This window comes from Pezoporus wallicus, unplaced genomic scaffold, assembly GCF_028554395.1.
Source record: "Pezoporus wallicus isolate ANWC-B61680 ecotype Strahan unplaced genomic scaffold, APGP_CSIRO_Pwel_v1 contig_8188, whole genome shotgun sequence".
Classification (NCBI taxonomy): domain Eukaryota; kingdom Metazoa; phylum Chordata; class Aves; order Psittaciformes; family Psittacidae; genus Pezoporus; species Pezoporus wallicus.
Genome location: NW_026640104.1, coordinates 2,708,833 through 2,720,961, shown reverse-complemented (window position 1 = coordinate 2,720,961; position 12,129 = coordinate 2,708,833). Strand labels below are relative to the sequence as shown.

At 38.8% G+C, this 12,129-nt stretch overlaps 1 protein-coding gene across 1 annotated transcript in view; it reads left to right on the top strand.

The window, feature by feature from the left end:
- Window positions 1–12,129, top strand: part of INPP5F (inositol polyphosphate-5-phosphatase F) — a 43,915-nt gene that overhangs the window by 19,473 nt on the left and 12,313 nt on the right. The window contains exons 3-11 of the mRNA XM_057417337.1: window positions 2,297–2,433; window positions 2,743–2,871; window positions 3,599–3,766; window positions 4,117–4,173; window positions 5,969–6,167; window positions 7,821–8,000; window positions 10,228–10,295; window positions 10,730–10,854; window positions 11,947–12,024. Coding sequence (XP_057273320.1) covers window positions 2,297–2,433; window positions 2,743–2,871; window positions 3,599–3,766; window positions 4,117–4,173; window positions 5,969–6,167; window positions 7,821–8,000; window positions 10,228–10,295; window positions 10,730–10,854; window positions 11,947–12,024 — 1,141 coding nt within the window. The remainder of the gene's footprint in view (window positions 1–2,296; window positions 2,434–2,742; window positions 2,872–3,598; window positions 3,767–4,116; window positions 4,174–5,968; window positions 6,168–7,820; window positions 8,001–10,227; window positions 10,296–10,729; window positions 10,855–11,946; window positions 12,025–12,129) is intronic.

Sequence of the window (12,129 nt, the reverse complement as noted above, 5' to 3'; positions counted from 1 at the left end):
GGTGATCTCCTCGTGGGAGTAAGTAGCATAGCTAACCTTCTGTAGGAGGGAACAGATGAGATGATAGGACTAGGAATAGCTGTCTGAATGCCCTGTTGTACTACCCTTCTGTTAAGCTTGGATTGCTGTGGGTTTCCAGAGACTGTATTGATTTGGCCTATTGGAAAGCAATATGGTAGACCTTCATTTTCAGTGAAGCAGTAGTCATCTTCATCTGTTGATGGTTGATGTGGTAGCCTTTCAGTTTCCTCTTTTTAAAAGGTTTTTCTTACCTGTTCATTGCTTTTCTCACTGTTGCATAGAATCTGCCCTGTTTTCCTCAGCTTCCCTTTTCTTGTTTCCCCCTTATCCTCATAGTTGCTAGCTGGAATGGTGAAGGCAAAGGTAGGTGTTTGTCAGATCCTGTTGCTTGTACCTCTATATAAAAGCTGTTCTAATATCTGCTGTCAGTGAGGATACCTGTCTTGATGACATTTGCTGTCAGTCTCTTGCCCTTGTTTGTTATCCTTTGACCAGTGTTTAGGAGACTAGGCTCGTGACACAGCTTTGAGTAACCTGGTCCACCCTGAGAGCTGACCCTGATTGAGCAAGGTGACATCCTGAGATCCCTTCCGACCTGACTTGTCTCTGTGATCCTAGAGAGATAAAGACCTTGATGCTGTGTTCAGGAAGCAGTGCAGGACTCCCTATAGGAGTTCACATATATTAAATATGATGTCCTCATTACCTTTCCCCTTCTCCCATTATGGGGGGCAGGCTCTGCTTATCACAGTGCATTTGTAGTTATGAGGATCTGTAATTTTTAAAGGCTTCTTAGTACCCAACATAAGCACATCCCTTTTCTAAAAAATAGTAATATAGAATCAAAGAAAGGAGTGGAATGTCATAATGTACTGTAGTCTGTTTACAATGGTTACTTGTTTTCTTTAGGTAGAAGAAACTGCTGCTTATATATATCTTGTCAAATTTGGGTTGACGTGGTCAAGGATATTTAACTGTAGTTATTGGAAAGATGGTCACAACCTTGATAGAGCTTTAATTATCTTTTGAGACTACATTGGAAATTCTGAGAAAGAGAACAATTCTGGGTGGCCTGGGGCTTCGAACAAGTTATCCTGACTTTTCCTTAAGCACTCAGAAGATAAAGAGCTGTTTAGAATGTACCGAGCAACGAAAACAGATGTATTTGCTATAAAGACTCTAAATAGGCTTTTCAAAGGCTGTATATTATATTCAAAGGCATAACACATGATGCAATGTACTGTCATCAGTGTGGAAGCATATTTAAATCCGTTATAGCGCGTAATGCCGGTATATGACCTCTTCAGTTAAACTCGATTGCTTCTGAGCTGGGAGAAGTAGTGTATATGTGTGTCCCTAAGATGTTCTGTGCCTTTTACATCTCTCTTAACAGAACTTTCACTTTGACTTACAAAAGCCCAGCATACCACTGATCTAACCAAGGGATTAAAATCTAGGAAGCTCATGTCCAGACACTGTTCAGCAATGAGTGGGAATGTCAATCGTTCTGTTCCCCTGTCTATTTAAAGTGTCAAAGCTAGATTCGCAGATGTTTTGGATTGCACCTGTATGTGCTAATACCTGTCAGGAGTATCTTCGTTAATCATAGAATGGTCAGGGTTGGAAAGGGCCTTAAGATCATATACAGGCTTTAGAAGCCTGCTAGGACAGATTTAAATATGCTTTCACACTTATGCCAGTAGATTTTTCCATGTTTTATGCCTTTGAAAAGCCTACCACTTAGATGTGTATGCTTCAGGAATGATGTGAAGCTTTAAACGTGCACGAGCTGCTTTATCATATAGTCCATGTTTGCTCACCATATTTTTTAAGTCGTGAATCTTGTAATCAGATGTTACCTGTGTCTGTCTTGTTTGCTGTTTTATACACAACAGCAGGTACAAAGGGGAAGTCTTAGCTGTCGAGTTCTAGCTATTCTTTTCAAACTGTACTGCCATTAGTGACATTGGTGGGAGTATGCATCATCCTAGGGATTGCCTAACTGCTATAGATGAAACAGTGTTAACTTTACTTGCAGTGAATAAGTCTATGAAATAGTTTATTTCCTTATTATATTAGAGACTGAATAAGCATTTTTAGTGTATTTTTATTACAGTGCATAACAACACAGCAATAGTCAATCGTCATTCACTGACATTTTCTAGTTAAATGGCTCCTGGCAAGGGTTTTACACTGGGGAGAAGCTTCTGCCAGATTAACCCATGTAAATGCCTGACAAGACAAATCAAAGCATTTGCTAATCTTTTATTCCCAGATTTACCGTGGTGGCTACTTTTAATTCGTCAGAAAGCACTGATTGGGAAACTTCCAGGAGACCATGAGGTTTGCAAAATAACAAAGATCGCAGTGATTCCACTTTCTGAAACAGAACCTCAGGATCTGGAATTAGAGGTATGACTGTCTTCTATGAACTCTGACTTCTCCTCTTCTGCTTCAGTGAAATTTGAATGTGAGATATAATAGTTAAACAAATTCATCTTATCTCGTGATATATGTAGACGTATTAAGCACTCTGTGCTTTATAAATACCATGTTATTGAGTACACTGGAGATGAAAATCTGAATGTTCCCCCTGTATTTCTAAGTGTCTGCCCTAGGATTGTGGATATTACAGTCTCATTTTATGGGCTTTAATGACAATTTCCTTGAACTTCTTGAAGTGCATGTAAGTACTGGCTTTAATTCAATATCATTATTTAGCTTTGTAAAAAGCACCATTTTGGGATAAACAAGCCGGAGAAGATTACGCAGTCCCCAGATGACACAAAGTTTCTGCTGAAGACTCTTACTCAAATTAAATCAAATGTGTCTGCTCCAAACAAAAAGAAGGTAAAGCTTCCTACTGTTTCCTTGTTTCTTTCCCAAATGCTTAGTTGATAATTCCAAGGTTGTGGTGGATGATCAAATGGAGCATGAAGACCTAAGAAGAGAAGTAGTGAAAAACTGCAGGATGTGGAGCTGCTCTGTCTTGAAGTTCCATATAAATTTTTGATACTTTAACTGTGGCTCTGTATGATCTTTCATTTTGTAATTATAGAATTTGGGTAGAATTACTAATAAAGTGCATTTTTTAGGCACTTTAAAATTTTACCAGGATTAGGTTCTAGTGGGATTCTAATCCAATAAAAATCACTCTGCATAAGCATCTCATATAATGTAGAATTAGAGACAAAATTTGGTGCACAGTTCCTCAGAGAATGCCATTCACTCTTACCAAAAAGCTTTTAACGCAATAATGGTTTGGATTAGAAAGTCCAAATAATATTTATTAAAATTAGAACAAGTAGATGCAATATTTCTTAAACTCTTGAGGCTGAAACCTGCTACTTGAATGTAAGCTCCAGAAGTTTGAGTGCTTTGAATGCCTTAACTGCTGAAGTAATAGCATGATATTTCTGAGGATGCCATCCCTTGCGTTTCTCTCTGCTGGGAATTTTAAGATCCTGCTCCTCAGTGGGAAAATGTTTGACCTACAAGGCTAGAAATGGCATTTAGCAATATGGCTGGAGTCTTTTTCAAAGTGAAAGATACAGGAAAGCCATTGCTTTTCTTTCAGATTAAAGAAAGCAAAGAGAAAGAGAAGCTGGAGAAGAGATTATTGGAGGAATTGTTCAAAATGTTCATGGATTCAGACTCCTTTTACTACAGCCTCACCTATGACCTAACAAATTCTGTGCAGAGGCAGAGTACGTGTGAGAAAATCAACTTACCACTGTGGCGAAAAGTAAGTTATGGTTTGGGTTTGGTGTGTGGGTGCCTTCTTGTTTTGGTTATTCCCCTTCTTTTGGGATTTGTGGTGTTCAATAATGTATGTGGTCCAAACTTGACTGGTCACATTCTCTGCAGGTATAGTTTACTGCAACTGAAGATCTTGCCCTGTGTGAACCCACTTCAGTGCAAGAAAATGAAACAAAAGCCTCCAGCAGCATGTCTTGAACTGAGCTGTTATGTTCAAATGTAGTGAACACTAGACTTGTGTGTACAGTTGTAGTGAATAACACTGGTGTCTTTACCAAAGATATTGCCAAACTTTACTGAAAATATTGCAAAATCTGCTGGTTTTGTCTTAAACAGGTTGATGACAGATTCTTTTGGAACAAGCACATGATCGAAGATCTCATCACCATTGATGTGAGTCTTATTCCGAACAATAGCATGTGTATGATGAGAACCTTTACTTTTAATTGAAATGTTTACTTAAGGCTTCTCGGAAGTTTACTTACAAACCTGCTTGGCAGATGGGTCAGGATTAGGACTGTGCCTTATGAAGCTGAGTAGCTGGCATTACTTTCTTCCCCCTAGCCAGCCTTCCAGCAGCCTTTTAGTTGCTAATGAATGAACATCAGCTGAATTAAACATTTTAGTACTATAAAGCAATGCAGGTGTTGGCAGTCCTGGGGTAATGGTTGGATTTGATGATCTTAAAGGTCTTTTCCAACCTGGTTTATTCTAAGATTCTATGTGTGGTACAACTATGCTGATTTCTGAATACTTAAGATGTATTCTTCTGTGAAATGGGTTATCCCTGGACAAGGCTAAACTTCATAAGGAGGAGCCAGAAAAGAAACTCTAAAAGTTTTCTTGAGCTAAGATTTTCATCTTCCTATGTGGAGACTACTTTTTTCCCTCCTTGAACAGAGCAGCTGATTGATGTAACAATAGCATAGAACAAGTTATTCTGAGCAGTTATTCAGAGTAGGTAAAGCATTTTCCTGGTTAATGAGCACATGAAGAAACAGAACAACCACTCTTCTCACTCACTCATTCACTCACTCACGTCACTGATGAAGTGAGACCAATATATGATCTCACTTCATTTTAAATTAACCTTGTAGATAAAGGACTGAGTTAATAACTAGTATTTGCCACTTTAGACCATGTCTTAGATTATTTTAGATTAGAAGACATTTTAGTTTATGCCCTGTAACTTTCATTAATAATTTTATAGAATCATAGAATAGTTAGGGTTGGAAAGGACCTGAAGATCATCTAGTTCCAACCCCCCTGCCATGGGCAGGGACACCTCACACTAAACCATGGCACCCAAGGCCTCGTCCAGCCTGGTCTTGAACACTGCCAGGGATGGAGAATTCACAACCTCCCTGGGCAACCCATTCCAGTGCCTCACCACCCTAACAGGAAAGAATTTCCTTCTTATATCCAATCTAAACTTCCCCTGTTTAAGTTTTAACCCATAAAGTTATATACTCTAGTGATTATAGTAGACAGAACAGGGTAAACCTAGATGCTTTGTGAGAAGTTATGTGTAATGCAGGAGTTTAACTAGTTGTATTTTTCATGCTGTAAGGTATAAAGGGATAACCTTGAACTAGGAGGGAATTCAGGTCTTGATTCTGCTTGAGAAATTGAGGTTTTAGGGTGACAAAGCACCTAATATGCAGAGCCCTCAACCAGGTGGTTTGGGTACTAGGTTGGCCCATGTAAAGCTTTTGCTAGTATGTTTTGCTGAAGTCAGGGTAACAACATTACACTTTTATCTACCTGTATAAATGTAATATACTGTACGCCCACACAGAGGTTATAAAACTAACCTTAAAGCAGAAACTAGGTAGGAACTTACCTATATTTCCTGCTGTATGTGAACTGCCTATCCTTGTCTTTGACATGAGAAGTTACTGCTTAAGCTTTTAATGTTCTTAAACATCAGATGTACCATTGCACTGCAAACTCCTCCATCTCCAAGGAAAAGTCTCTTAAGTTGCTTTCTCTTTCTTCCTCCTGACTTAAAACCCCTATGACTAATGGAAATAAAATGCTTACAGAAATAAGACAAGGATATGGCAAAAACTTCTTAAAACATGAAAAACATGCAAAGTAACTGCTTATGAACATGCAAAATGGCAGAATTATTATAGGTAATGTAGAACCAACAGGAATGTGAATGGTTTTTTTTGGTAACCTTTAGAATGCTGAAGTGGACTTCTGGATTATACCCATCATACAAGGATTTGTGCAGATTGAAGAACTTGTAGTAAACTATAGTGAATCTTCTGATGATGATAAGAGCAGTCCTGAAACTCCTCCTCAGGAATCAACTTGTGTAGATGATGTTCATCCAACATTTCTGGTGGCACTTATTTCACGCCGGAGTCGGCACAGAGCTGGTAGGCAAACATAGTTCAAGGTACTGGGGTTGTTCCTGAGTGCTGGAGAGGGATGCAAAGGATAAAACTTGACAGAATGTTGTGTTGCTCAGCAGAGTCAACTGTTACCAAAGGATACACTACAACCATTCCTGCTCACAGGAGGAAAAGAAAAGGCTGTAGTACATATAGCACTACACAGCTGTTACTTAGAGCAGTTACTAAGTGAGCTTCACTAGTCTCCTCTGGAGCACTGAATGCATCTTTGGAGGTCACAGTTCTGAGATAAAGTTCCATCTTTGCAGTAGGCTGGGGGGGGAGTTACATTTTCATAGGTCTTCCTTTGTGGGCTGTGACAGCAGCTCAGTAGAGACTTGAAAAAGCATGTTTGTGTGTGTGTTTACATCTCAAGAGATATTTACATAGGGACAGGGTGTGAAATAAGAACCATGCTTTGGTCTTGCACCTTATTTGATCTATTCTAATAGTAGCAAGGCAAACAAGTTATTCCTTGTCCTTAGGAGCGCAGAAAGAAAGACAATTTAGTAGGTCCTGTTAACTCTAAGCCTTTTCAGTCTATCAGGTTAAAAAAACCCACTCTCCACTATTTCCAACTCCTTTCCTGCATGGTCAGGTGTTTAACACTTCAAAAGAACCCAAAAGAAAATAAACTGGTCAGCTGACCCTGACATGGCACTTGCCTTGTACCACAGCTCCCTTTCATGCATGAACTTCAGTTCCCACTGAAAAACCACTATTGGTGGTGGGACACAAGTAAAGGGTGTCTGATGCCTTAGTCTAAAAGCCTCTGCTGGTTAAAGGCTGTAATACTGCTTTGATGTTTTGTAACCCTATAAAGGTACCTAAGAGAGATATTTTTTTTGTTCCTTTTGCTTCCTTGTTTCTACCCTTTCCCATAATCCTTAGTGCTGTGAGATTCAGGTGCTACTTCAGGACTTGGAACATAGTTGTTCCAATTCTGTGGAACTGAATTTCCATGCTGCAAACCATGGTCTTGAAGCTTTCTCCAACCCGTTTTACTTACTCCTTCCTGATCCCTTGCTACCACCTGCATCCTCTCTGAAATAGTGATGTGCTCTCCTTTGAGTAAACAAAATGCAAACACCTGTGCTGCTTAATGATCAAATCAGATATGGATAGGCAAAAACTGTGTATTTGGAAGAGTGATATCTGTTCTTAATGTGCAGAATTAGTTATACAGGTTAAAACAAGGTGGGGAAGTCCTCTGTTTTGTGGAAGATACAAGTCATCTTGGGCTGCTTGTGGCATCTCCTATTGTGAGAAGCAGAACATCTGTCAATAAAAGGGCCTTTAGTGCTCGGTATTTCCTATGAACCTAAAGTAAAACTTACGTTACATTCTGTTCTGTCAAGTTTAGCAGTATCCTTTAGGGTGGATTAAATGTATTTGTGACTTTATAGTGCCAGTAGATTGCCTTGCCCTGTGAACTTACTTTCTGCTGCTCATAGTATGCCAGCAAATAAACTTTATCCATCTAGTCAACATAACTTTTGGGGATTAGTCTTAGATAGGAGTTACTTTTACCATTAAGCATGGTTTTTGGCTAGAACTATCTTCTGTTGTCAGAAATGGTAATAAAAGTTATTAATGTTTAATACTTAAATATGAATTGTTCGTTCTCATTCCTCCTAGGAATGCGGTATAAGCGAAGAGGTGTTGATAAAAATGGAAACGTGGCAAACTACGTTGAGACAGAGCAACTGATTCATGTTCATAATCATACTCTTTCATTTATACAAACAAGAGGCTCTGTGCCTGTTTTCTGGAGCCAAGTTGGATATAGGTATAACCCGCGGCCCAGGCTGGACAAGAGTAAGTATTGCATGGAATACCTGAAGATCAGAGCTCCCTTAGAAATAGGCTCATTGGAGTGTTATTTTACCTGTAGCCTTTTAGAAGCCAGGAGTAACAGTAATGACTTGACTCCAGTTAACTCCTACTCTAATTCCAATTATGTAGAGCTCTGACTTCTTGTCCATTGTAAATTCCAACAGGTCTTGAACATCAATATTTAATGAAGAGCCTGGTTTATGTGTAGTCTTATTTGTTGTAGTGCTTTCTGGGATGGGACTTGAGACAACCTAGTTTCCTCTTTTGAAAGCCTCGTTAGACATTGGTGTCTTACAAATATCTTTGTCCACAAAGGGAACTTATGCTGAGGTTCCTTCTGCATTTTGAACTGCTATTTCAATGTGGGGAAACATAGACATTTCCTCTAACACCGGTTTTGTCGTCTTAAAGTTTTCCCCTCTGGTACTTCACACTGGGAGGTCTTCGCCTTCACTGTCATTGACTTTTGGAATCATTTGTTCCCTATTGTGTAAACTGTACTTATAGAAATATGTCATCATTTTGCACATACCTATCCTGCTATCTGGAGGAATCATATCCACCATACCAGGATTTTTTAATTTGGATATTCTCAGTAGGACACTTAGAAACAAAGTGAAAATCAAGCTGAAAGATCTTTAGTTGCTTGACCTGGAAGCTTCCAGTGTAAGTGCCCCTCAGCAGAGTCTGTATGCCTTGGGTGCATAAATGTGTTAGCAGTCACTGGCATCAAAGGCTGGCTCTGACATTGGTTTTTGACATGCTTTTGTTTTCTCTGAAACGAAGTACTATCTAGTGGATTTGTCAGATCTAAATTGCTTCCTTTTCTACTTAAAGGTAATGGAAAAGCCAAAACATGTAAGAATATTTATGAGTCAGTGACAAATCTGGGTGCTTGTGTGAACTAAGCATTCATAGTCTTTACTTCCTTGAAACAGAGAGGTCAACAGAATCTTCTGTAGGGTTAGCATTGTAAAGCAGAAACTGTTCTCAGAAGGAATCTAGTATGCTTATGATCTCCCACTGGATTGGGTTAGTTGGCATCCTAGAATCATACATATGTATTTCTGCAAGTCCAGCTTGTGTATTGGCTTTGTGTTCTCCTCTAGCACTAGCAGGTCTGGTCTTCTGCCATTGATGACTATTTTTAGAGCGGAAAATATTCTACTTTTCAGAGGGGGCTGCGATGTTGGAAGTTAAAGGACTGTTTTTCCTGTGTCTTGGGTAAGACCTAGTAAAATGGTCTTTCAGCTTGCTTAGGAACTTGGGCTAAGCACCTAAGTCTAGTTGTCAAGCAGTTACTGTCTATTACAAACTTAAGAAAGGTGTATCAGTAGGTTTGAGCTTCTTGTGATTTTCATGCCAAATAACCTGGAGGTGACTGAAGAGGGAAACATTTAGTAAAAGCCAAGTGAGGGAAATAATAATGAAATAAAAATTAAATAATAAGTAAACAAAATAAAGGATAAAAATCAAATACCTCCACCCCCTTGCCCTGATATTTGGAAGCAACACTTGGTTAGTTCAAACTGAAATGTTGTACCATGACATCCATTTGTAGAGCTGAGCGGTTCCTTTTGACCATCTTTTTCTTATCATTATTATTGTTTTCTAATAGGAATAGTTTCAAAAAAATACCGAGGAATTGCATTAAATTTGATAGATTTACAAGTAGGAATTAAGACCTCGAGGCGTCAGTGATGCCTCAAATCAAGTGGATAGTTGGTTTTAGTTACAAGTAGTTTCATCCTCTAGAGCTGGATAACACTTTCAGTATTACCCCCTGTCCTGCATATCCCTCTTTGCAGATTGCAAACCTTCCTTGTACTTCAGTTTGCTTTGCCAAAAGATGCAAAACACATACAAGCACTCTTTGTTTGGAAGTGATGTTCATGTGGGTGTATGGTGCATATATAGAAGGATTAAACAGGCTTATTAACAGTTAGATTTCTGTCCTATCTGCAGAAAACCTCCAAATAAAGCAAAATTTAAGACTGGTATTTCCTTTACACTGTAGTAGTAGGACAACAGTGTGGAGCAAATTGATGAAAGACCCTTAAAAGTAATTCTGTACAATGTGTTGTGTGTACGAGTAATTTAAGTGAAGGTATCTTAGTTTCTTTAAAGTATAGGTTTGGGCATGATGCCATACTTCAAAGGGGACTTGTTGCTCAACAGGCTGCTTCTAACAATTCTCTCTGCCTTGTAGGTGAAAATGAGACAGTGTCCTGTTTTCGTGCACATTTTGAAGAGCAGCTGAAAAATTACAAGAAGCAGGTGAGTGCTACATGGTAAAATAGTCTTCTAATGGAAATGTAAGGGATGAAAGTTAATGGTTTAGTTTGTTTTCCTTGTTGCTGATACGTTATGTATCCGTATTATGGTTTCGAAGCTGTTCACATAGGAAAATTGCTACATAGACTGAATTTTACTAGACTTTCAAGTATCCTTGTAAGTAACTGCTAGAACCAGCAATAACCTACAGATATGCAAGACCAACTTTGTGTAACTGTCTCGTGAATTCATAGCTTCTCTGCATGAAACTTCGGGTAGGCAGGTAGCTGTTGGAGCTTATTGAGTACAACCTAGTAAAGATTGTAACTTCAGGAGGACTGCTTACAAACCTCTTGAGCTATTTGTTATTCCATGATATCTATCTAAGCAAGTCGTGTAGCAGATGACAAGTGTTAATCATTTAAACTTTTGAACAGGTTATTATTAATCTGGTGGATCAGACAGGCAGAGAGAAGATTATTGGAGATGCTTACCTTAAGCAAGTGCTTTTGTACAATAATGCAAATCTGACTTACGTTTCGTTTGACTTCCACGAACACTGGTAAGAAGCCTTTTACAGAGGTCGCTTTGCATCTTTTTTTGTTAGCGTAAAGGGAGAGTAGAAAAGAGGAGAAGCATTATTATTATTATTCTATTTCTGCATGAAACACTTCTTTCCAATAGGACAAATATAATTTGTAAACCAAATCACCATGAAAGTTCAAGTTTTGTTTCTTTCAGGACCCTGATGCTGTTTTTCTGTTACACACTGGATTTTACTTTAATCTATTAGAGCTAGCTGCTGTTTTAGTAACTCCACTCTGATGTTGACATGTTCTCATGCAGTGTTCACATGCCCAGGCATGTGACCTCTCACACGGGCATGTATTTCTCATGCTTCCCTCCAGCAGGCTGCATTTGTGTACTGATATGGGGTCTAAAAAATGTTTTAATCTTCAATTCCTGACTTAATCTAGGGATTGCATCTGGCCTGGGAAGGCATTACTGCCTGGATCAGTATGTCATTAGTAGATACTGTCCGAGAGGGGGAGGGAAGTGCAAAAACCCCATCAAAATAGTGATGGCCTTTGAGATGCCTTTTCTAGATGACTGTTGGCATCCTGAATTGATTTGATACTTTTGTTCAAATAAGCTTTCATTTTTGTTTGTTTGCTTTTCTCCTAAGAACTGCTGTAGTGACCAGGACTCTTTCTTTTTGCACTGTTAGCATAAGTGAATGGAGAGCAATGCTGAAAACCCCCTGGTTGGGTGGGAAGAGGAGAGAATGTTGTGTCTGTAGGTGATTTTCCTGTAGAAACAGCGGTGAAGCAGCGCAAACCATCCCAGTTTCTATAGTGGTTGCTTTTGTTGAGACTGCCTAAAATGAGAACAGAATGTTGCACATGCTTGAAGAGCTGTGCACTTTGTCTTCCTTATGGAAGCAGCATTCAAGAATGCAAATTCTTGTGAGTTTAAACAGCTTAATTTCTTTCCTTGGATTTAGATATTGAATGGTGCTTTAAAATAGTTCAGAATATTGGCTGTGATTTAAAGGGGAATGTCTGTGTAACTTGGTTAACGTTACAAGTAATATAAGTAAGAAAAAAACCACTGCTGTAGTACAAACTAACTTCTGTCAAATTCTGTGTTTTAGCCGAGGAATGAAGTTTGAAAACGTTCAAACACTGACTGATGCCATTCATGATATTATTCTTGACATGAAGTGGTGCTGGTAGGTACTGACTGGTTTTAGAGTAGTATGGAATATTTGTATTAAAAAATAAACCAGTACGTATTCAGAGGCCTTGATTTTTGTCATAACTGGTCTGTTTTATCT